This window comes from Kogia breviceps, chromosome 1 (assembly GCF_026419965.1).
Source record: "Kogia breviceps isolate mKogBre1 chromosome 1, mKogBre1 haplotype 1, whole genome shotgun sequence".
NCBI lineage: Eukaryota > Metazoa > Chordata > Mammalia > Artiodactyla > Physeteridae > Kogia > Kogia breviceps.
In genome coordinates, this window is record NC_081310.1 from 158,589,139 (window position 1) to 158,610,043 (window position 20,905).

At 40.4% G+C, this 20,905-nt stretch overlaps 1 protein-coding gene and 1 non-coding gene across 2 annotated transcripts in view; one reads left to right on the forward strand and one right to left on the reverse strand.

The window, feature by feature from the left end:
* ORC1 (origin recognition complex subunit 1) overlaps positions 1-20,905 on the forward strand; it is a 35,222-nt gene that overhangs the window by 2,619 nt on the left and 11,698 nt on the right. The window contains exons 3-14 of the mRNA XM_059038001.2: positions 1,562-1,660; positions 2,445-2,519; positions 3,438-3,534; positions 4,197-4,324; positions 5,869-6,047; positions 7,240-7,558; positions 14,471-14,840; positions 15,984-16,085; positions 16,694-16,889; positions 19,481-19,578; positions 20,154-20,255; positions 20,677-20,848. Of these exons, the coding sequence (XP_058893984.1) occupies positions 3,443-3,534; positions 4,197-4,324; positions 5,869-6,047; positions 7,240-7,558; positions 14,471-14,840; positions 15,984-16,085; positions 16,694-16,889; positions 19,481-19,578; positions 20,154-20,255; positions 20,677-20,848 (1,758 nt within the window). The 5' untranslated portion in view covers positions 1,562-1,660; positions 2,445-2,519; positions 3,438-3,442. The remainder of the gene's footprint in view (positions 1-1,561; positions 1,661-2,444; positions 2,520-3,437; positions 3,535-4,196; positions 4,325-5,868; positions 6,048-7,239; positions 7,559-14,470; positions 14,841-15,983; positions 16,086-16,693; positions 16,890-19,480; positions 19,579-20,153; positions 20,256-20,676; positions 20,849-20,905) is intronic.
* On the reverse strand, positions 9,519-9,591 carry TRNAV-CAC (transfer RNA valine (anticodon CAC)). The gene has a single exon. It is a non-coding gene; the product is annotated as a tRNA-Val (tRNA).

Sequence of the window (20,905 nt, forward strand, 5' to 3'; positions counted from 1 at the left end):
GTGTAACCAGCATCCAGATCAAGAAACAACATGACCAGCATCCCAGAAACACTTCACTCCCCCACTGTGCTTCCTTTCAGTCACCAAGGTTTCCTTCTATTCTGACTTCTAACACCATAGGTTACTTTTACCTGTTTTTGACCTTTGTGTAAATGGAATCAATATAGTATGTATTCTTTTGGTGTCTGATTTCTTTAGCTCATTGTTATTTTGTGAGATTTTCCCCACATGTGTGCAGTTGTGGTTGGTTTCATTTCATTGCTGTATAGTGCTGCTATGAACATTCTGGTTTATGTCTTTTGATGATATGTTTGTTTTTCTCTTGGATATACTCTGTTGGAATTATTGGGTCATAGGATATGCATATGTTCAGCTTTAGTATATACTGCCAAATTTCCAAAGTGGTTTTACCAATTTACATGCCCTCCAGCAGTGTGAGAGTTTTGGCTGCTCTACATCCTTACCACACTTGGTATTGTCCTAATGATTCTTTACAAACAGTTCATTCAGGATGTCCCTGGCGGTCCAGTGGTTAAGACTCCATGCTTCCAATGCAGGGGGTGTGAGTTCGATCCCTGGTTGGGGAACTAAAATCCCACATGCCGCTTGGCACGGCCAAAAGATTAAAAAAACAAAAACCCCCAGTTCATTCATTCATTCATTTGTTCAGCTATTATGTGCGAAATCCTAACCTAGGCCCTGGGGACGCAGTTATGAACAAGACAGACAAGGTCCCAAGATCCCTGCTCTTTTGGAATTTAACATTCTGATGTAGGAAGTACAACAAATAAGAAAGTAATATAATGTTTATGGCTTTGATAATAGGTTGGTGCAATAGAACATGACCCTAGGCAGTATAAGGGGGTGGCGAGTAACTTTCCACTGGGTATCAGTTAAGGCCTATCTGAGGAAGTTTCACTGGAGCTGAGACCTGAGCCATCCCTGCAAAGATATTCAGGAAGAGAGAACAGCAACAGTGTAAGTCTGAGGGCACTAACAACCTTGGTCTGTTTGAGATTTGGAAAAGGAGGCCTGGAGCATACTGACAGGCTGAGTTGAGGCAGGTTATGTGGTCCAGGCCCAGAGAGCCTTCCGATACCCCTGCCTGCTCACCCTTTGGTAAATCATCCACCTTTGCACTCATATATGCTTATACTGGTCTCAGTGAACACAGCTCATGATCTAGAAAAGGAGTGTTAAATTTTATCTTGGCTTAGTTTTTGAAAGAGGGTGTCTGCTTTAGTAACTAAAATACGGTTTCTATTTAAAGGCGTTGAAAGCATGGATTTGATGACCTTAGGTATACATGAGTACCGTAGGAGTATGGAGATGGTCCTTCTGTATGCCAGCTTTTAGTTTGAAAAAGTGCGATCCTTATGCCAGTGTTATCAAATATCATAGACACTGTGACAAATCAGAGCATTTATCCCGCAGTTAGATTTTTCGAGAATTGTAGAAAATGTGTTGGGAGATTCCACTTTACTACAAAGCACTCTCGGTGATATTCCAATTTTTTTTAATGATGGAGCTTATTTACTTGCATCTTTTGTCTGTATCTCAGTAGCCTATTTTGCCTGATTTCATTGCGGAAAGGTGAAAAGTTACAAGTTTACTGATAGTTCCATGTTACATCTTCCATTGAAAGGAACGTATATTGAAGGTAAGTTAGAGTTAATATAGTTCCTTGAACATTTATTGAGATTCAAACACTTTTACTAACTTTTTACCAAAAGATTATTAGATATAATGAGTCCAAATGCATTTTTACTTGAGCACAAGTCTCCTACTTGTTTTAACTCATCAGTCTGCTGTTTGTTCATTTCCACAATGTATTTAATTAAAATTAGATTGATTTTAATAATACTATGTTGTGACTTATACTCTAAATGTTCTTAATAGTAATCATTCAGGCATCATTTGTAAGCTGTGTATTTACTAATGACTCAGTATCTTCTTTTTGCTAATTAGTTTCCTCAAATTATATTAAAAAAATACCTTTTTTAAAAGCAGAAAATCTTATGGGTCAGAATGTTCCCAAGTAGAATGTAGGACATAATGCTACTGACTTTAGGAAACCAGATTATTTAATCAGGATGTCAATATGCTCTTCTAATTCTGTTGTTTTCAACATGGACTGAAATTAGTGGTCCCTCTATCAGTAATTCAGAGAAATTCTGTCAGACTGGATTAAAAAAAAAATTTTTTTAACCCCAGTTTTGTCAAACTTTAGCTCTATAAGAAAAGCATTGAATTTAGAGGAAAGGATTGTTTTCTTAATAACTTAAACTTAAGATAATGAATTGGCATTATTAGGACTAATGGATTGTAGCTCCCAAATTGTAAAGAGGATTGTCAAATATGTTTGGATTTTTCATTCTCATTTCAGAATTGTCAGTAAAAATGTCTTTTTTCCCATGTACTTTAATATAGTTGTTTCTTTTCAGCTATTCACAATATTAATATCTAGGACCTGTCAGCTGCAAAGAAAAAGACCCCTTCCAACTGCCAGAGCAGTACAGGTTAGTGACCCTGGGGTTTTGTTTTGTTTTGTTTTTAAGGTAAGTGGAATGATAGATACATTTGATAAAATCCATTGCCATTCCCCCAAATGCCCCTTGCATGTTTTTGCCTCCATCCCTTGGAAACCCTCATTTCATCCATCTTAGCAATAGCTACCCATTATTTAACATTCATTTTATTTTATTTATTTATTTTGTGGTACGTGGGCCTCTCACTGCTGTGGCCTCTCCCGTTGCGGAGTGCAGGCTCCGGGCGCGCAGGCTCAGCGGCCATGGCTCACGGGCCCAGCCGCTGCGCGGCATGTGAGATCCTCCCGGACCAGGGCACGAACCCGTGTCTCCTGCATCGGCAGGCGGACTCTCAACCACCGCACCACCAGGGAAGCCCTAACATTCATTTTAGAAAACCCCTTTAAGAAATCCTTCCTCCCTGAACAGTCACAAGACCTGGTCCTCTACCTTGCAGTAGTCTCTCTGGCTTTCTCTTGGCTCTTTGCACTGTTAGATGTCCTTTCGTATGTTTATATTTTATCCCTACCTAGATTATAAATGTTATAAAGTTACTTACAACTACTGTGTCACTGTCTTTTAGTTTCACATTATTAGATGTTTCACATCTATCATTGTGCCTTGTACCTAGTAAGTACTTCCAAACATCTATAGTTTTTACATATTGACCTTTCTGTTTCCCTGGATAGGAAGAGATAAGGCATAGTACCAGATGATAGTGAATTGCCTATGTTTGATCTTCATAGAGCTTAACTTTTTCCTCAAAAAAGTTTTTCTTTTCCTAAGTCTAAAATGTGTGGGAGTGTAGCAGGGGCAGAAAAGAAGGCTGAACCCATTGAAGGCAGGGACTGTGCCCTAGAATCCATCAGAGCCTGTCATGTTAACTCAGAGTTAGTGACTTTTACACAGGAGTCATGGCCTACCGTCCTACAAGGCTGAGGACCAGACAAACTTATTCGTGGGTTGGCAAGCCATTGGATCGAAAACTGCACTACCAAACCTACAAGTGAGTGATAGAGTCCTTTGGTGGACTGGAACTAATAGCTTCTTCAAGCTGAGCTGTTAATAACTTGTATCCAGGGTGTTCTAGGTACTATAGGTTGAGGATTGAGGGACAGTGAATATGAATTGATTGTAAGGGGGTGTGGGTTTGTTTGATGGAAGAAAATGTTAGCATAAATATAGCAGCTAGTGATACAGGAAGATATTATGTCAGGTTAATAAAATTTGATATGTATGATAATGTCATATCTATTTAAGATAGATATGCTTTTCCAAATCTTTATAATTCTGCATGATAACAGGGTAGGATGGATGTTGTTACTATATCCTCTTAGCCCAAGACATCTCTGAACAATCTGATGTTGTTACTGGGCAGCTTTCATGTCTTAGGAAGCTTTGTTGTTCTTTGTCAATAACTGAGAGAAGTTAGGGTTCATCCTAAGGCCTCTGGATTAATCATCCATGCTAAAAACAATTCATTCAATTCATGTTATCTACTCTTGTGTGTGACTTTACTGGTAACTTGGTTTCTAGTAGGATTGGTCAGCAGAGAGAAACTATTCAGGGGGTTTTCTAGTTACAGAGCACATTCCTCTGTGCCCAGGGGTCTGAAGAGCTTGGCCCACCCTAAGAGATTTCCTAACATGTTTCTCTGTTATTTCCTAGAGAAATGAGTGTGAAAATAGAAGGTCGTTTGCCTGAGATTGACCTCCAAGTTGGACAGTTTGTGTTGATTGAAGGGGATGATGATGAAAATCCATATGTTGCTAAATTGGTTGAGTTGTTTGAAGACGGTGAGTTCGGGGCTGGAATGAAAAGTATTCCTTGTCACTAATAATTGGGAAGTGCTCCGTGGTGGGAACAGGGGTGGTTACTGATTCTTCTATTCATAGCGGTATATAGGGTGTGCCTATGGGGTCACTTAAGCATCAGCTGTACCCTCTTCCACCTAGTGAACGTCTTTACTCACCAGAGCAATATTGGGTAAAAATGGGAATGGGGGGCTCAAGAATTTAGCTTTTGCATTATTTTTAGGAGGGGGTAAGAATGGCCATGAAGGCAGGATTGTTGGAGTGGCGAGAAAGGATGAATTTAGGAAGACGGGAGAAGGGAAATAATAGGTGATTTGCACTCTAGCAGAGATGTGTCCTTTAATTTTGGCATGAGGAAGTTAGTAATTTTGCAAATGCAAAGTTACTTTTACTAGGGAGGCAGTAAGTTGGATTGGGTAGGTGTATCAGTTGATTGACGTTCAGTCAGAAAAACAGAAGCACTTTAAGTGTTTTATTTACCCAGAGGGACTTGTGTATAAGTGTTGAAAAGGCTGGAGAAGCAAACAGTGGTGTTTCCCAGAGATCAGTAAGTGCAGAAAGCCACTACTGCCCTTAAGGCTAGAGGAGCAAAAGGGAAGGTAGTGTGAACTGGTGCCTGCAAGGCTACACTCACAGCTGCAGCTGATTTACTCAGCTGTTAACCCTCTGCAGACCAGAGAAGAGCACAGAAAAGTGGGAATGGAGCAGAACTCCGAAAGGAAGATGAAAAAGGATAGCAATTTAAACTATACAAAACTGCTTCTTCCAAAAGCTAGGAGAGAAGTATGTGGAAGATAGTCCTAGTCCTGTGGCAGTTTGTATGCCTAAAAGAAGGAACTGATAGAGTGGATGAAGGTATTTTACATTATAGAGATAGGGAGGATATTCAACAAGTATGGAGGAAAACTTCATCAAACTAAATAACATCCACTAGGGGGAGCACATTAGGAGGATGGGCTTCTGTATTTGAGGTTTGGGCCTTTGTGTATAGATTTTAGAGCCATGTATTGGCTTCAGTCTTTCTCTGAAGAGAGCTAAGGAAGAGAAGAGGCAGTGATGATGGTGGCACTAATGAGTGTATGTCCTTTCACTTGGAGCTAACACTGGTATGGAGTGATGTTAATGGTATATTGTGATGATAAAGCTGAAGATTGCAAGCATAGGTTTGCCAGAAGTCATCTCAGTGGCGGATGCTCTGAGGCTTGCTAGCAGTTTTGTTTTGATTTGCAAAATTTGTTCAGTAACTGTGATTAGAATTGCTCCTCTCAAATGCCTTTTACAATTTATGTGATGACCGATAGCACCATTTGGACGTGGAGCAAAGTGAGAAGAACGTGGGTGCTGGGTGGAGTCAGATTGCCGCTGGTTGGTCATGTGACCTTTGACAAATTATTTAAGGACCCTGAAATGTGATCACTTCACCTGTAAAAGGGAGACAGCCATAGTACCTACCTTGTAGGATTATTATGAGGATTAAGATAATGTTTATTATCTTTAACCTTACCTTTTCCATCTATCCCTCCTAGATTCTGAACCTTATTCCAATAAACGTGCTCGAGTACAATGGTTTATCCGATTCTGTGAAGTCCCTGTCTGTAAACAGCATTTGCTGGGTCGGAAGCCTGATGCACAAGAGATATTCTGGTATGATTACCCTGCCTGTAACAGCAACATTAATGCTGAGACCATCATTGGCCACGTGCAGGTAGGTGATGCCTTGATCCTCAGTTCTATCTTGAAGCTTATTTCTGGCTGATTCCTAAACTGCATGATCTCCAGGATATTACTGGCTCTCATTTACCTCACGGAAACACATTTTTCCTGTTTGTCACCTTCTCTGCTTGCCTGCCTACTTCCTTTCAACAACAAATATTTATTGAGAGCACTTACCATGTGTTAGGAGCCTCCTGGAGGAAGTGACATTAGGTTGTGACCCGAGGGATGAGCTGGAATTAGCGTATGTATCTCAGTGGGAAATTATATTTAGCTGTGATTGTGGCAGGCATAAAGCACTTTGAGGCTGAATATGCTTGCTTAAATGAGGACTTCACCTTGAGTGAATCAGTACAAAGTGTGTAATTGCTCCAGGCAAATATGTGTTATGAGATTTTATGATAAATCAGGTTTAAAGAGTTGTAGGCTGAATTGAGACACTGGTTTGGAGACTAGGATATGGGTTATTTCTCAAGCTACTTCAAGCCCCCAAAATGGGATTAGATGCGGATGTGAAGTGTGGTCACATGGTGATTAGGTGGTTGGTAGGGCAGGGAGACCATGACTTGGCATGACTATAGTCACATTTTTCCACTCTATGGGCCCAGCATATCATGTGCCACAGAATAATTTATCTCTGAGTTAAATGAGTGAAGAAGTGAAAGGCAGATGTAGAAGTTGAAGCAGCAAGATGGGTGGATTTGGAAAGGTAGGGGGCGTGTTTAGGCAGGAGCACATGGTGGGAATGAACAGAACTGTGACAAGCCAAGCTCGACTAGTGGTGGAAAAAGCCATTTTGAAGAGCACTGAGCACTCAGGAGGTAAAGTGGGGTCAGATTTTAGAAGGCAGTTTAAGTAAGATCAGTTTAAGTAATCTGATCTTGCAGAGTGGGTAGCCATTGTAGACTATTGAGCAGGGGGGCATGCTTAGAGAAGTTTTTATGGGAAAACGTGGCATGGGTGAATAGAATGGACTAGAAAAGAAAACAACATGAGGTATGGATATCAGCAAGGAGGACTCTGTGGAAATATGCTATGCCATGTCCGTGCCTCTTTTGTTTAGAAAAGTAATTGTTCCAGGTAAGAATGCAGACTTAAATGCTCTTTAATCATAGCTCTCATAGAGCCTTCGTTGACTTTTTGGGTCCTCATTTCTTTCTATCACCTATATTTCCTAAATTCAGGTAGTAGCTTTAGCCCCAGATGAAGTGATACCTATGGATCTGAAAAATGAGAAGACATTTTTTGTTAAACTATCTTGGAATGACAAAAAATTCAAACCACTACCTCCAGAAATATTTGCACAGTTGGATAAGCTACAAGAAGGCAACCCTAGATGTCAGAAGTCCATGGAAGCCAAAACTAAAAGTACAGAGAGCCCTTCTTGGACCACAGCAGAACATGTGGTCAAAAGGATTGAATCAAGGCACTCCACCTCCAAATCTCGCCAAGCTCCTTCCCATCCTGTCACCCCAAGGGCAAGGAAGAGGCTGGAGCTCAGCAGTAAGTGTAAAATGGGTCACAGTGAGCAATATTGAGGCTAAAGGAAAATGATAAAATATTAATTCATGCTGCAGTATTGAGTTAGTGCAGCAGTGAGCCAAGTACTAATTGGACGTCTCTTGAAATATATATCACATAAGAGTTACCATTTTAATCATTTTTAAGTGTACAGTTTAGTGGCATTAAGTACATTCACATTGTTGTATAACCATCCCCATCATCTTCCAAAACAATCTCTCTCCAACCATTAAGCAATAACTTCCCATTCCCTCATGCCCCATCCTCTGGTAACCACCATTCTACTTTTTGTCTCTGAATTTGACTTCTCCAGATACCTCATATAAGTGGAATCATACAGTATTTATTCTTTTCTGAGTTGTTTATTAAAGTTAGTATAATGTCCTCAAGGTTCATCATGTTGTAGCATGTGTCAAAATTTCCTTTTTTAAAAAATTGAGATATAATTGACATCTAGCATTATAACATATTAGTTTCATATATACAACATAATGATTTGATATTTGTATATATTGTGAGATGATTACCACAGTAAGTTTAACTAGGTTACATCCATCACCATATGTGTAGCTACTATGGAAAACAGTATGGAGTTTCTTTAAAAAACGAAAAATAGAGTTGCCATATGATCCAGCAATCCCACTCCTGGGTATATATCTGGGAAAACTCTAATTTGAAAAGATACATGCACTCCAGTGTTCACAGCAGCACTATTTACAATAGCCAAGACATGGAAACAACCTAAATGTCCATTGACAGATGAATGGATAAAGATGTGATATATTTGTATATACATACATATGTATGTATATATGTACATATATATGTATATATGTATACATATGTATACAAAGGAATACTACTGAGCCATAAAAAAGAATGAAATGCCATTTGCAACAACATGGATGGACCTAGAGATCATCATACTAAGTGAAGTAAGTCAGAGAAAGACAACTACCATATAACATCACTTATATGTGGAATCTAAAATATGACACAAATGAAATTATTTACAAAACAGAAACAGATTCACAGACATAGAAAACAAACTTATGGTTACCGGCGGGGCAGGGAAAGGGGGTGAGGGAAGGGTAAATTAGGAGTTTGAGATTAGCAGATACAAACTACTATATATAAAATAGCTAAACAACGAGGTTCTATTGGGCAGCACAGGGAACTATATTCAACATCCTCTGATAAACCATAATGGAAAAGAATATATATATATATAGAACTGAATCACTTTGCTATACACCAGAAACTAACACAACAATGTAAATCAACTATACTTCAATTAAAAGAAACATCTGTCATGATATATAGTTACAGTTTTTTGTCTTGTGATGAGAACTTTTAAGATTTACTCTCTTAGCAACTTTCAAACATGCAACACAGTATTAATTGTAGTCACCATGCTGTACATTACATCCCCATGACTTATTTATTTTATAACTGGAAGTTTGTACCTTTTGGCTACCTTAACCCATTTTGCCCAATTCCTCAACCCCTGCCTCTGATGACCACCAATCTGTTCTGTGTATCTGTGAGCTTGGTTTTCATTTTTGTTTTTGTTTTTTAATTTAGATTCCATATATAAGTGAAATCCTATGGTATTTGTCTTTCTCTGTGTGATTTATTTCACTTAGCATAATGCCCTCAAGGTCTATCTGTGTCACAAATAACAGGATTTCCTTATTTTTTTTATGGCTGAATAATATTCCATTGTATATACATACCACATTTTCTTTTATTTTTTTAAAGTTTATATAAGATTGGCTTAATTTATTTCCTTTTTTAAAAAATATTTATTTATTTATTTGGCTCTGTGGGTCTTAGTTGCAACACATGGGATCTTCCTTGCAGCATGTGTGATCTTTAGTTGCAGCATGAGGGATCTTTAGTTGTGGCATGCTAACTCTTAGTTGTGACCTGAGAGATCTAGTTCCCTGACCAGGGATTGAACCCGGGCCCCCTGCATTGTGAGCACAGAGTCTTAGCCACTGGACCACCAGGGAAGTCCCACATACCATATTTTCTTTATCCATTCATCCATTGATGCACACTTATGTTGTTTCCATATCTTGGCTATTGGAAATAATGCTGCAGTGGACATGGGGCTGAATTTGTCTTTTCAAGTTAGTGTTTTTGTTTACTTCAGATAAGTATGCAAAAGTGGAATTGCTGGATCATATGGTAGTTTTTTGTTTGTTTTAAATAAATTTATTTATTTATTTTTGGCTGCATTGGGTCTTCGTTGCTGCACATGGGTTTTCTCTAGTTGCAGTGAGTGGGGTTTACTCTTCATTGCGGTGCATGGGCTTCTCATTGCGGTGGCTTCTCTTGTTGCGGAACACAGGCTCTAGGCCTGCGGGCTTCAGTAGTTGCAGCACACGGGCCCTAGAGCATGCTGGCTTCATTAGTCGTGGTGCACGGGCTTAGTTGTTCCGCAGCATGTGGGATCTTCCTGGACCAGGGCTCAAACCCGTGTCCCCTGCATTGGCAGGCGGATTCTTAAGCACTGTGCCACCAGGGAAGTCCCTCATATGGTAGTTTTATTTTTAGCTTTTTGAGGATCCTCCATACTGTTTTCCATAGTGGCTGCACCAATTTAAATTCCCACCAACAGTGCATAAGCGTTCCCTTTTCTCCATATCCTCACCAACACTTGTTATTTGTTTTCTTTTTGATGATAGCCATTCTGACAGGTGTGAGGTGATACTTCATCTTGATTTACGTTTCTCTGATGGTTAGTGACATTGAGCACCTTTTCATGTACCTATTGGCCATCTGTATAGCTTCACTTGGAATAATGTCTATTTGGGTCCTCTGTCCATTTTTTAATCTCATTGTTTGTTTTCCTGCTGTTGTATGAGTTCTTGATATACTTTGGATATTAACCCCTTATCAGATATTTGATTTGCAAATATTTTCTCCCATTCAATAGGTTGCCTTTTCTTTTTTTTTTTTTTTTTTTTTTTTTTTTTTTTTTTTTTTTTTTGTGGTACGCAGGCTCTGGACGCGCAGGCTCAGTGGCCATGGCTCACGGGCCCAGCCGCTCCGCGGCATGTGGGATCTTCCCAGACCAGGGCACGAACCCATGTCCCCTGCATCGGCAGGCGGATTCTCAACCACTGCGCCACCAGGGAAGCCCTGCCTTTTCATTTTGTTGGTGGTTTCCTTGATGTCCAGAAGCTTTTTAGTTTGGTGTAGTCCCACTTGTTTTACTTTTGTTGCCTTTGTTTTTGGTGTCAGATCAAAAAAATTATCATCAAGATCCATGTCAAGGAGCTTATTACCACCTATGTTTTCATCTAAGAGTTGTATGGTTTCAAGCCTTACATTCAAGTCTTTAATCCATTTTGAATTAATTTTTGTGTATGATGTAAGATAGTAGTCTGGTTTCATTCTTCTGCATGTTTCAATTCTTCTGTCCAATTTTTCTAGCATCATTTAATGAAGAGTCTGTCCTTTCCTTATTGTATGTTCTTGGCTCCTTTGTTGTAAATTAATTGGCCATATATATGTGAGTTTGTTTCTGGGCTTTCTATTTTGTTCTGTCGATCTGTGTGTGCCAAAACCATACTGTTTGGATTACGGTAGCTTTGTAATATAGTTTCAAATCAGGGATTGTGATGCCTCCAGTTTTGTTTTTCTTTCTCAAGTGCTTTGGCTATTTGGGGTAAAATTTCCTTTCTGTTTAATTTTTTGAGGAATCACCATATTCTTCCATAGCAGCTGCATCATTTTACATTCTTATCAGTAACACACAAGAGTTCCATTTCCTCACATCGTCACCAACTATTTAGATGTTGTTATTATTATGTTGTTTTATATTGTTATTTTCTGTGGTTTTGATTGTAGTATGCTAATGGGTGTGAGGTAGTATGTCATTGTTACATTTCCCTAATGATTAGTGATGTTAAGCCCTGTAATTAGCTAATTCTTCAAGAGCTTAGCTACTAAGGTGACATTCCTTTTAGATCCTTAGTGGAAGAGCTAAGAAATATATATATATATATGTTATAATATAGTGTTATATTATGTAACATATATTATTATATATTATATATATTATGTAATATATATTATATATTATGTAATATAGTGTTATACACTATATTATATTTGATATAATATAGTGTTAAAACTCTTAAATTCATACTCATACTTCTAATCTATACCATAGGGTTCTTTCCATCCTTCCCACATTCCAAAATTCCAAATCAAAATTGATTTGCAGTTCTTTATGCCTTTAGAATATATTCCACTGAGGGAGTAACGTTACTTTGATTAAATTTTTTTCTTCCACCAATGGTTATTTTATTGGTGATATATAGTTAGGTTCTTTCATTTCTGTTTAATTTTAGGGCTTTTCCCATCTTTGATTGATTTTCAAAAGATTTAAAACATTAGCATAGTTAAAGAGTCAAAACTATTTAAGACAAGTGTACTCAGATAAGCCCCATTCCTTTCTTTACCCTTGCTCCCTGTTTCTACCTCATCTTTTGTAGGTAATCAATTTTATTAGTTTCTGGTTTATTTTTCCTTTGGTTTTTGCAAAAATCAACAGATAAATCAAAACACACACAGACATATATACACACAGTCATATACAAACATGCATATAATTTTTATTTTATTATAGTTTTATTTCCTATTCTTTCTTACCCAGTAGGGTATTATACTGGATGTATTCTTTTCCATCTTAACTTTTTTCACTAATAATATATCTGAAAGCTACTCCATGGCTGTTCTGAGAGCTCATTCTCATCCTATTATGTGTCCTTAACTTTTCTGTTTATGTGCCAAGTTCATTGAGTATAAATTATTTGCATTCTTGATAGCTCCTTAGTAGGAGCTATCAAGAATACAAATGTTGGGGCTTCCCTGGTGGTGCAGTGGTTGAGAGTTCGCCTGCCAATGCAGGGGACATGGGTTCGTGCCCCGGTCTGCGAAGATCCCACATGCCGCAGAGTGGCTGGGCCCGTGAGCCATGTCTGCTGAGCCTGCGCGTCCGGAGCCTGTGCTCCGCAACGGGAGAGGCCACAACAGTGAGAGGCCTGCTTACCGCAAAAAAAAAAAAAAAAAAAAAAAGAATACAAATGTTTAGGAGCCAAATATAAACATATAAAACGTTTTGGAAATGCAGAAGACTACTAGAGAAATAATTTGTAATACTACCATTTAAAAATAATTGAGTGTTTTTTTCACTGTTGATTTTGTAGGACCTTGAAAGTTAGGGTAAAAAATTTAAACTTGACAGAGTTACATAATTAGATGAGGCAGATAGGATGAGAATATTTTGGATTATTTTTGACAGAAAGATGGAGAAATGAGGCATGAGGGAGACCAGGACATTGGGACATTTTTACATTAATCTAGACATGGGTTACCCTCATATTTACCACACAGGTACTAGATGACTTCTTACCTTGTCTGCAGCTATTCCACACACACCCTGTGCTGTGACTAAAGTGAACTCCTCTGCCCAGTGCTTTCCTGCCTCGTTGCCTTAGCTCACATCAATCTCATTTATTCTCTTCACTTATTCCCCTCCGTCCCCTTTCAACTCTGTTGAAATTTTGCCTTTCTTTCAAGGTCTGTCTCAAAAACCATGTTTATTAGCACTTAGGTGCTTTAGGACAATTTTTAAACTTCATACTATAGACATTTATGTGTATCATCTGCCCTGTTAGTTTTGGCTGCATTGGGTCTTTGTTGCTGCATGCAGGCTTTCTCTAGTTGCAGTGAGCGGGGGCTACTCTTCATTGCAGTGCACGGGCTTCTCATTGCGGTGGCTTCTCTTGTCGCAAAGCATGGGCTCTAGGCACGTAGCCTTCAGTAGTTGCCACACGCAGGCTCAGTAGTTGCGGCATGTGGGCCCTAGAACACGTGGGCTTCAGTAGTTGTGGTGCGCAGGCTCAGTAGTTGTGGCTTGCGGGCTGTAGAGCGCAGGCTCAGTAGTTGCTTTGCAGCATGTGGGATCTCCCCAGACCAGGGATCGAACCCATGTCCCCTGCATTGGCAGGCAGATTCTTAACCACTGAGCCACGAGGGAAGTCCCACATATCTTTTAATAGCTCAACTGCTATCTATGAATGAATGTCCAGGTTCTTGGTGCCTTTGGTCATGGTGAGAGAGGAGCAGATCCAAATGTGGCTCTGTGTATTCTTAGAACCCAGTTGGTTACCCTCCCCCCCGCCCCAGGGACCCATCTTCTCTCTGTTGGTAGATATAATCTGGGTTAAGAAAAATCTAGGACTTGGTATTACTCAACAGAGCCATTGGTATAAATTTTTTCAGATGCTGTTGAATGGGGCCTGAGGATGTGCAGTATCACCCTGGTTGAGAACCACTCTTCTGGTAGATTACTTCACAGAAAACCTGACCTGAACATTTACCTATAAAAGCTGATTTAGAGCTTCCCTGGTGGCGCAGTGGTTGAGAGTCTGCCTGCCGATGCAGGGGACACGGGTTCGTGCCCCAGTCCGGGAGGATCCCACATGCTGTGGAGTGGCTGGGCCCGTGAGCCATGGCCGCTGAGCCTCCGTGGCCACTGAGCCTGAGCATCTGGAGCCTGTGGTCCGCAACGGGAGAGGCCACAACAGTGAGAGGCCTGCGTACCGCCAAAAAAAAAAAAAAAAAAAAAAAAAAGCTGATTTAACTGTTGACTTATGGTTCTAGCTAGCAAAAGTACTTGTAGAATTTAAGAGAGAGACTAAAAATAATAAGAGCTACCTGGCACAGGAAAAGAAAGCATAGAATAATTCAAAATATGGATAACTCATGTCTTTGTATCACTCAGTGAATCAATTTATCTATAGAGATTAGGGGTGTATATAGTGCTAGTTATAAAATTCACACATTGTCTATGGTGATTTCTCTTGAACTTAGGTTTCCCTAGGACACATAACACTAGGATTTCCCAGCAGACTTCATGGGCCTCGTTGGAGTCTCCTGGAAGAATGAAACGGAAAGTGGCCTTCTCTGAGATCACCTCGCCTTCAAAGAGGTCTCAGCCTGATGGTCCTCAGAACTCATCTCCAGCTCTGAAAACCCCAGAGAAAGCTGGAGAGATTCAGCAGTGTTGTGCCGAGGATGACAAGAAGGCTTCACCTGATGGTCGCATGATCCTGAGAACTCGAGTCCCAGCTTTGAAAATGACAGAGACTAGTGAAGAAAGAACACTAACTCCTATCAGCGGGGGACAGAAATCCTCGGTGGTGCTTTCTGTGAATCTGAAACCAGAATACATCAAAAAGAGGTAACTGGGGATTCTCCCCTGCCTCCCACAGAGCAAATCGAGATCCTTCACATGATGTGAAAAGTGTGGGTCACAGCCAATAAATCTGCCTGTGTCACAGAATCACCAGCTTTTCCAAAATACAGATTTCTGAGCCTTTCCCTAGATGTAGGAAATTAACCTCCAAGTGTTGGGCCCAGGAATCTGCTTTTTTTTTGTTTTTTTTTGTTTGTTTGTTTGTTTGTTTTTTTGGTGGTATGTGGGCCTCTCACTGCTGTGGCCTCTCCCGTTGCGGAGCACAGGCTCCGGACGCACAGGCCCAGCGGCCATGGCTCACGGGCCCAGCTGCTCCGCGGCATGTGGGATCCTCCTGGACCAGGGCACGAACCCGTGTCCCCTGCATCCGCAGGCGGATTCTCAACCACTGTGCCACCAGGGAAGCCCAGGAATCTGCATTTTTGAGATTCTCTTTGGTTGATTCTGATATACCTAGCTGTCCTTTGGGGATCACGGCTCCAGAAGATAATTTCCTAAACCTGAATTGTTTCACAGTCCTGGATTTCATTACTTGCTGTGGCTCTTTGCCACATTTTAACAGTGATTTTCTTAGGGTTTTTTTTTTTTTCTTTTAAACTGGAAGCCATTTTCAAATACATACAGTACAAGAAGATAATGCATCTAGAAAAAACTCTGCAGTTTGACATTGGGCAATGTTTGTAAATAATGGGCTGCACAGGGAATGTGACAAGCCTGAAATTTCAATGTTTCCTGCTCAGAAACTGCAGCACCTCGCTTACCTAGTTTGCTTGATAAATGCTTTGTATTGGAAATATAGCTGCATTTCTGCTAACCTTGAGTGGACAGTAAATTCACTGATGTGTCAGAAATTAAAAAAGGATAAGAAACTCTGCCTAGGATTAGTATGTTCTGATCTCTAGTTGGGGAGGTGACGAGTCTGATTTAAATGATAAGCTTTTGGCAAACTTTAATCTCTGGGTTTGAGTCAAACTTCAATTACAAACTTTAGCAAAGTGTGATTATCTCCTTCTACCGTAGCTGCAGAAAGAATAGGAGCCAGTCAGGCCACCTGACTATCTTCTGGTCCTGCTGCTGATCTCTGGTGCCCCAAACTGCTTTCCATAACCTTGCTGTGGTATCTTGCAGGGAGGCCAAAGAAACAGTTCAGGATGAAGCTACCTCTACTCCCCGTCGTATCCGCAGAAAGAGCTCTCTCTTGACTTTGAATCGGATTAGGCAGCAGCTTAGGTAAGACTGCTGCTTGGCAGGCATAAAAACATCCTGCCATCTGTGAAATCTATAATCCTATTTCTTAAATCCTCTTTTTATTTCTTGTTTGTTATTTGCTAATCCATTGAAATTCTCCTTTACCTAGTATGTATGGAATTATGTTAATTTCACATAAACGTCATAGTTTGAAAGAGGCAAGAAACACTGCCCTGGCCTTAGGTGGCTCCCAGGGCCCCATAATCATCACACCCAGCAAGACTGTTAGTGTGGTGCCTAAGAGCATGAACTTTGATTCTGATAGACTTGGATTTGAACCTGGGCTTTGTCATTTACTATCTGTGTAACCTTGGGAAGGTTACTTAACCTTTCTAAGCCTTGGATTCCTCATCTATAAAAAGGGAATAATAATAAACAAATCACAAAGTTTTGCAGGGTTTAATGAGATCATATAAATAAAGCCCTTAATAGAGCTTCCAGTAGCAAGAGCCCAAGAAAAGGAGCACATCTGATATTACTCGGTTGCAGAAGGGACTCTGCAATACCTCGAATCCACACTGATCTGTTAGGAGCTTCTTATGTAGACTTCAAACATTGAATATCAGAAAATAATGTGTCCTACCATTCAGGTTTTTAGGTAATAGTAAAAGTGATCAAGAAGAGGAAGAGTTTCTGCCAGTAGCTGAGATTTCAGACTCTGACAGTGAGGAGGAAGAGGCTTCCACACCCCCTCTTCCAAGGAGAACACCCAGCAATGTGTCCAGGAACGTACACTCTTCCATGAAGTCATCCTTACAGACCCCCTCCAAGACACCAAAGAAAACCGTAAGGTTCCTTTAGGTTTATTTCTCGTAATTTAGAAATTGTGGTGACTGAGGTCACACAACTAATAACAGCTGGGTTTTGAGCATAGGTCTGTCATATTCAAAGCTATGCTACTTGGAGTATTCATGGAGGAAAGGTTCTTTTTCTTTTTTTTAATTTTTTATTTTACATTGGGGTATAGTTGATTTACAGTGTTGTGTTTCAGGTGTACAGCAAAGTGATTCAGTTTATATATATATATATGTATATATATATATACACACACACACACACACACACATATCCATTCTTTCTCAGATTCTTTATCCATATAGGTTATTACAGAGTACTGAGTAGAGTTCCCTGTGTATTCATGGAGGAAAGGGTCTATGTGAACCCTAAGACTGAAAATGAACCCAGTAGACAGTGATAAAATTTGAGTCCAGGGGCTTCCCTGGTGGCGCAGTGGTTGAGAATCCGCCTGCCGATGCGGGGGACACGGGTTCGTGCCCCGGTCCGGGAAGATCCCACATGCCGCGGAGCGGCTGGGCCCGTGAGCCATGGCCGCTGAGCCTGCGCGTCTGGAGCCTGTGCTCCGCAACGGGAGAGGCCACAACAGTGAGAGGCCCTCAAACTGCAAAAAAAAAAAAAAAAAAAAAAAAAATTTGAGTCCAAGTTCCTTTTAAGATATGGAATCGAATGTCCAAGAGCCAAACTGCCTGAGGGAAGGACAAGAACTGTAAGAACGGACTCCTCATCTTTGCATTTCCCTTGAAAGCTGGCAGAGGGCTTTGTGCGTGCGTAGTCAGTGCTCAGTGGGTATTGAATCCAGGGCTGCTGAGCCGTGTCATTGGTTTTGTTGTGCCACTCAACAGACTTGAGGAATAGGGAGCACATACTAGGTGTTGGTAATGAATTGTGTAACAGAAACATGGAAGAGGTAAATGGATGTCTCTCTGCTTTCTGTGGAACTTTAGCAGAGCATTGAAAGCTATTAAGAGGGTCTTACTGTGTTCAAACATGTTTGAGAAATGTTTCGATTAAACAAAGTTAAATTGGTTTCATTATCACGTGACTTCTCAAGGCCATTAACTTATTAATGTTATTGTGAGGGCATTAGTATATTAGGAAACATTTTTCGTGGAGCATCTTGTTCTTTAGAACAATTTAGAAATGCCTAATTAGGGGCCTTTCTAAAGCTGATCTCCATTTTCCCATATCAAGAAAAATGTGATTGGGCTTGGGTTGAAGCCAAAGAAAAGACCTTTAGGGAAGGAAATCCAATAGATCACCTTTGGACGAGGCAGTCTTTATATTGTAGAATAGCTCACCCGAATGATCTGGTTTGATTGATCTGGTTTGATTGCGTCTCCTGGGTCCTGCCTAGAAGAAAGGATTTAGGGGCGGGGCAGGGGGCGCTCTTTAGCATAATAAAAAAGTCAGAAGTCCACCTTTAAAAACAAAAAAAAAACAAACAACCTTCTCAGCAAGGTTTGTTATTATTTTCCTGTTTTCTCCAGAGTTAATAGATGTTAAGCTGTTAACAGGGTCTCAATGCTGTTCTGTGTTTGGGAAGAGGTGTAGAGACTATCACTTTATACCTTGGCTACAAGCAGAGGGTGGGTAGGTGAAATGCTCCCACAAAAGGGAGTGCTTTGTGGAAACACCATGAATACTACTGGTTAGCAAGCCTGCTCTAATGAGCCAGCGGGAAGGAAAAAAGGAGACCGGTGAAATCGGTCTGTGGGCCTAAACTGAATGACCCTGTGGTTTGAAGTGGAAAAATCTGGGGAGGTTTCTTCAAGTACTGTGTAGTGTCTTGGAAGTTCTGAGCTAAAGATTGACCATATTTTCAAAGAAGGCTAGAGGAAGATCTTTTTTATTTATAATTATTATTTTTAAAAAAAATTTTTTTTATTTTTTTAATTTATTTTTTTATTTATAATTATTAAAGATGCTTTTTTATTTTAATCAGTGAATGCAACTCATGGGGGCAGAATAGAGGAGGATCTTATGAATCAAACCCAGTTTATGCCTGCTACTGTACCCTATTTGGGCAGAGTATTTAGGATTTTTTAATAATTTGCCTTTCTTTGAAGATAGTATTTTACTTTGAAAAGTATTTAATCCATACTTTTATTCATTCTTTCCTCAGACTGACATTGTTTTCAAATCCTAATACTATATGTAAATTAGAAATAAGAAATTGTGTTTGGACTATGAACAAAATGTATGTGTAATGTGAGGAGAGAAAGGGAGAATCTTGGTAATTTATACAGGAAGGAGCTAAGGGGAATTCACTACCTCTCTTCTTTTTATCAGCTCATCATGAATCAGATTTGCTGATGCATCCTGGATGGAGTTTTGCTTTGTTTTTTCCTTCTGAAATATGTTCTGTCTCTCTCTTTTTTTTTTATTTTGGAGTATAGGTGATTTACAGTGTTGTGTTAGTTTCAGGTGTACAGCAAAGTGATTCAGTTATACATATACATATATCCATTCTTTTTCAGATTCTTTTACCATATAGGTTACTACAGAATATTGAGTAGAGTTCCCTTTGCTCTACAGTAAGTCCTTGTTGATTCTCTAAATGTTCTCTCTTTTGAATACAGCCTGAGCCCAGAACACCACGTCATGCCACTCCCCGAATCCGCAGCCGAAACCTGGCTGCCCAGGAGCCCGCCAACGTGCTGGAGGAGGCGCGGCTGAGGTGACGCTGCTTGGGGGCCCCTGCTTTCATTCACGTGAACTGGGAGTGCTTTGTAGTCATTGGTGTACATAATAAAGGTAGAGAGTAAGATGAACGTGTGTGTTTAGAAAGAAGAAACCTCAAGCAGTGTCTGGGTGAGCTACTATGGACAGGCTCTGGGAGGAGTCTGCAGTCCACTGCCACCACTTTCTCAGGGTTGGAAGGTGATGAGACAGGACACTGCTTCTCAGTTGCAGTACCCTTTAGAACTGCGTGGCGACATTTTCAAAATACGTACGCCTAGATCCTGCCAGAAATCAGCTGAATCAGAATCTCATGTGGGATGAGGTCCACCCATGTGATTTGGGGAACCTCCCCAGGTGATATGTACGCTTAGTTAGAACCACTGAGTTCTATGGTGATTTGTCTGGGTGGAGAAAGGCCAAATGAAGAAGTTTAGGAATGAAGGCATTCCCTTGGATGTGAGATTAAGGTTTCAAATAGAAACTATAGATAAAATCTTTTCCATTTATTATTGAATAGATAGTAAAATGCTTCTGAAGTCCTCCTTTTCCCTCGTTTACCACCAACTTTAGGCTGCATGTTTCTGCTGTACCTGCATCTCTTCCCTGTCGGGAACAGGAATTCCAGGACATGTACAACTTTGTGGAAAGCAAACTCCTTGACCATACTGGAGGGTGAGTCATGTTGAGGCAGCAGCATGCTCAGGGCAGAAGGCCCTGCTAGCGCACCACCTCAGGTGCTGTAGTTCACCCAAGCGGTCTTTCCCTGGTGTCAGAAAAGGCAGGCCATTGCTGAAGCCTAAGCTTCTGAAGCAGTTTTTGTTGTCAAAGTAATTCTATAGAATTCTGTCTTACAGAGAAAATGACACTGGCCTTTTTTGGGTGGGCACTTTGCATACAGCCTTGCTTATAGAATGAAGGGTTCTATATAAACAGGTCCTGCTCTGATCAGCTTCCAAGGATGGTCCTTACTGCTCCCACCTCTACATTTCAGGGGCCTCTGTCCTTTCTTCAGCACACATTCGCATACTCATAACTGATGATAGTGTAAGGCAGCTGCACAGACCTAGCCCGGGGTCTTCTCTTCTTGCCCCAGGTGCATGTACATCTCTGGGGTCCCTGGGACAGGGAAGACTGCCACTGTACACGAGGTGATACGCTGCCTGCAGCAGGCATCCCGAGCAAATGATGTTCCTCCCTTTCAATACATTGAGGTCAATGGCATGAAGCTGACAGAGCCCCACCAAGTCTATGTGCAAATCTTGCAGGTGAGCAAAGCTGTTTGGGCTTTTTGTTTTGTTTTTTTTGGTTTGTCTTTTGGTTTT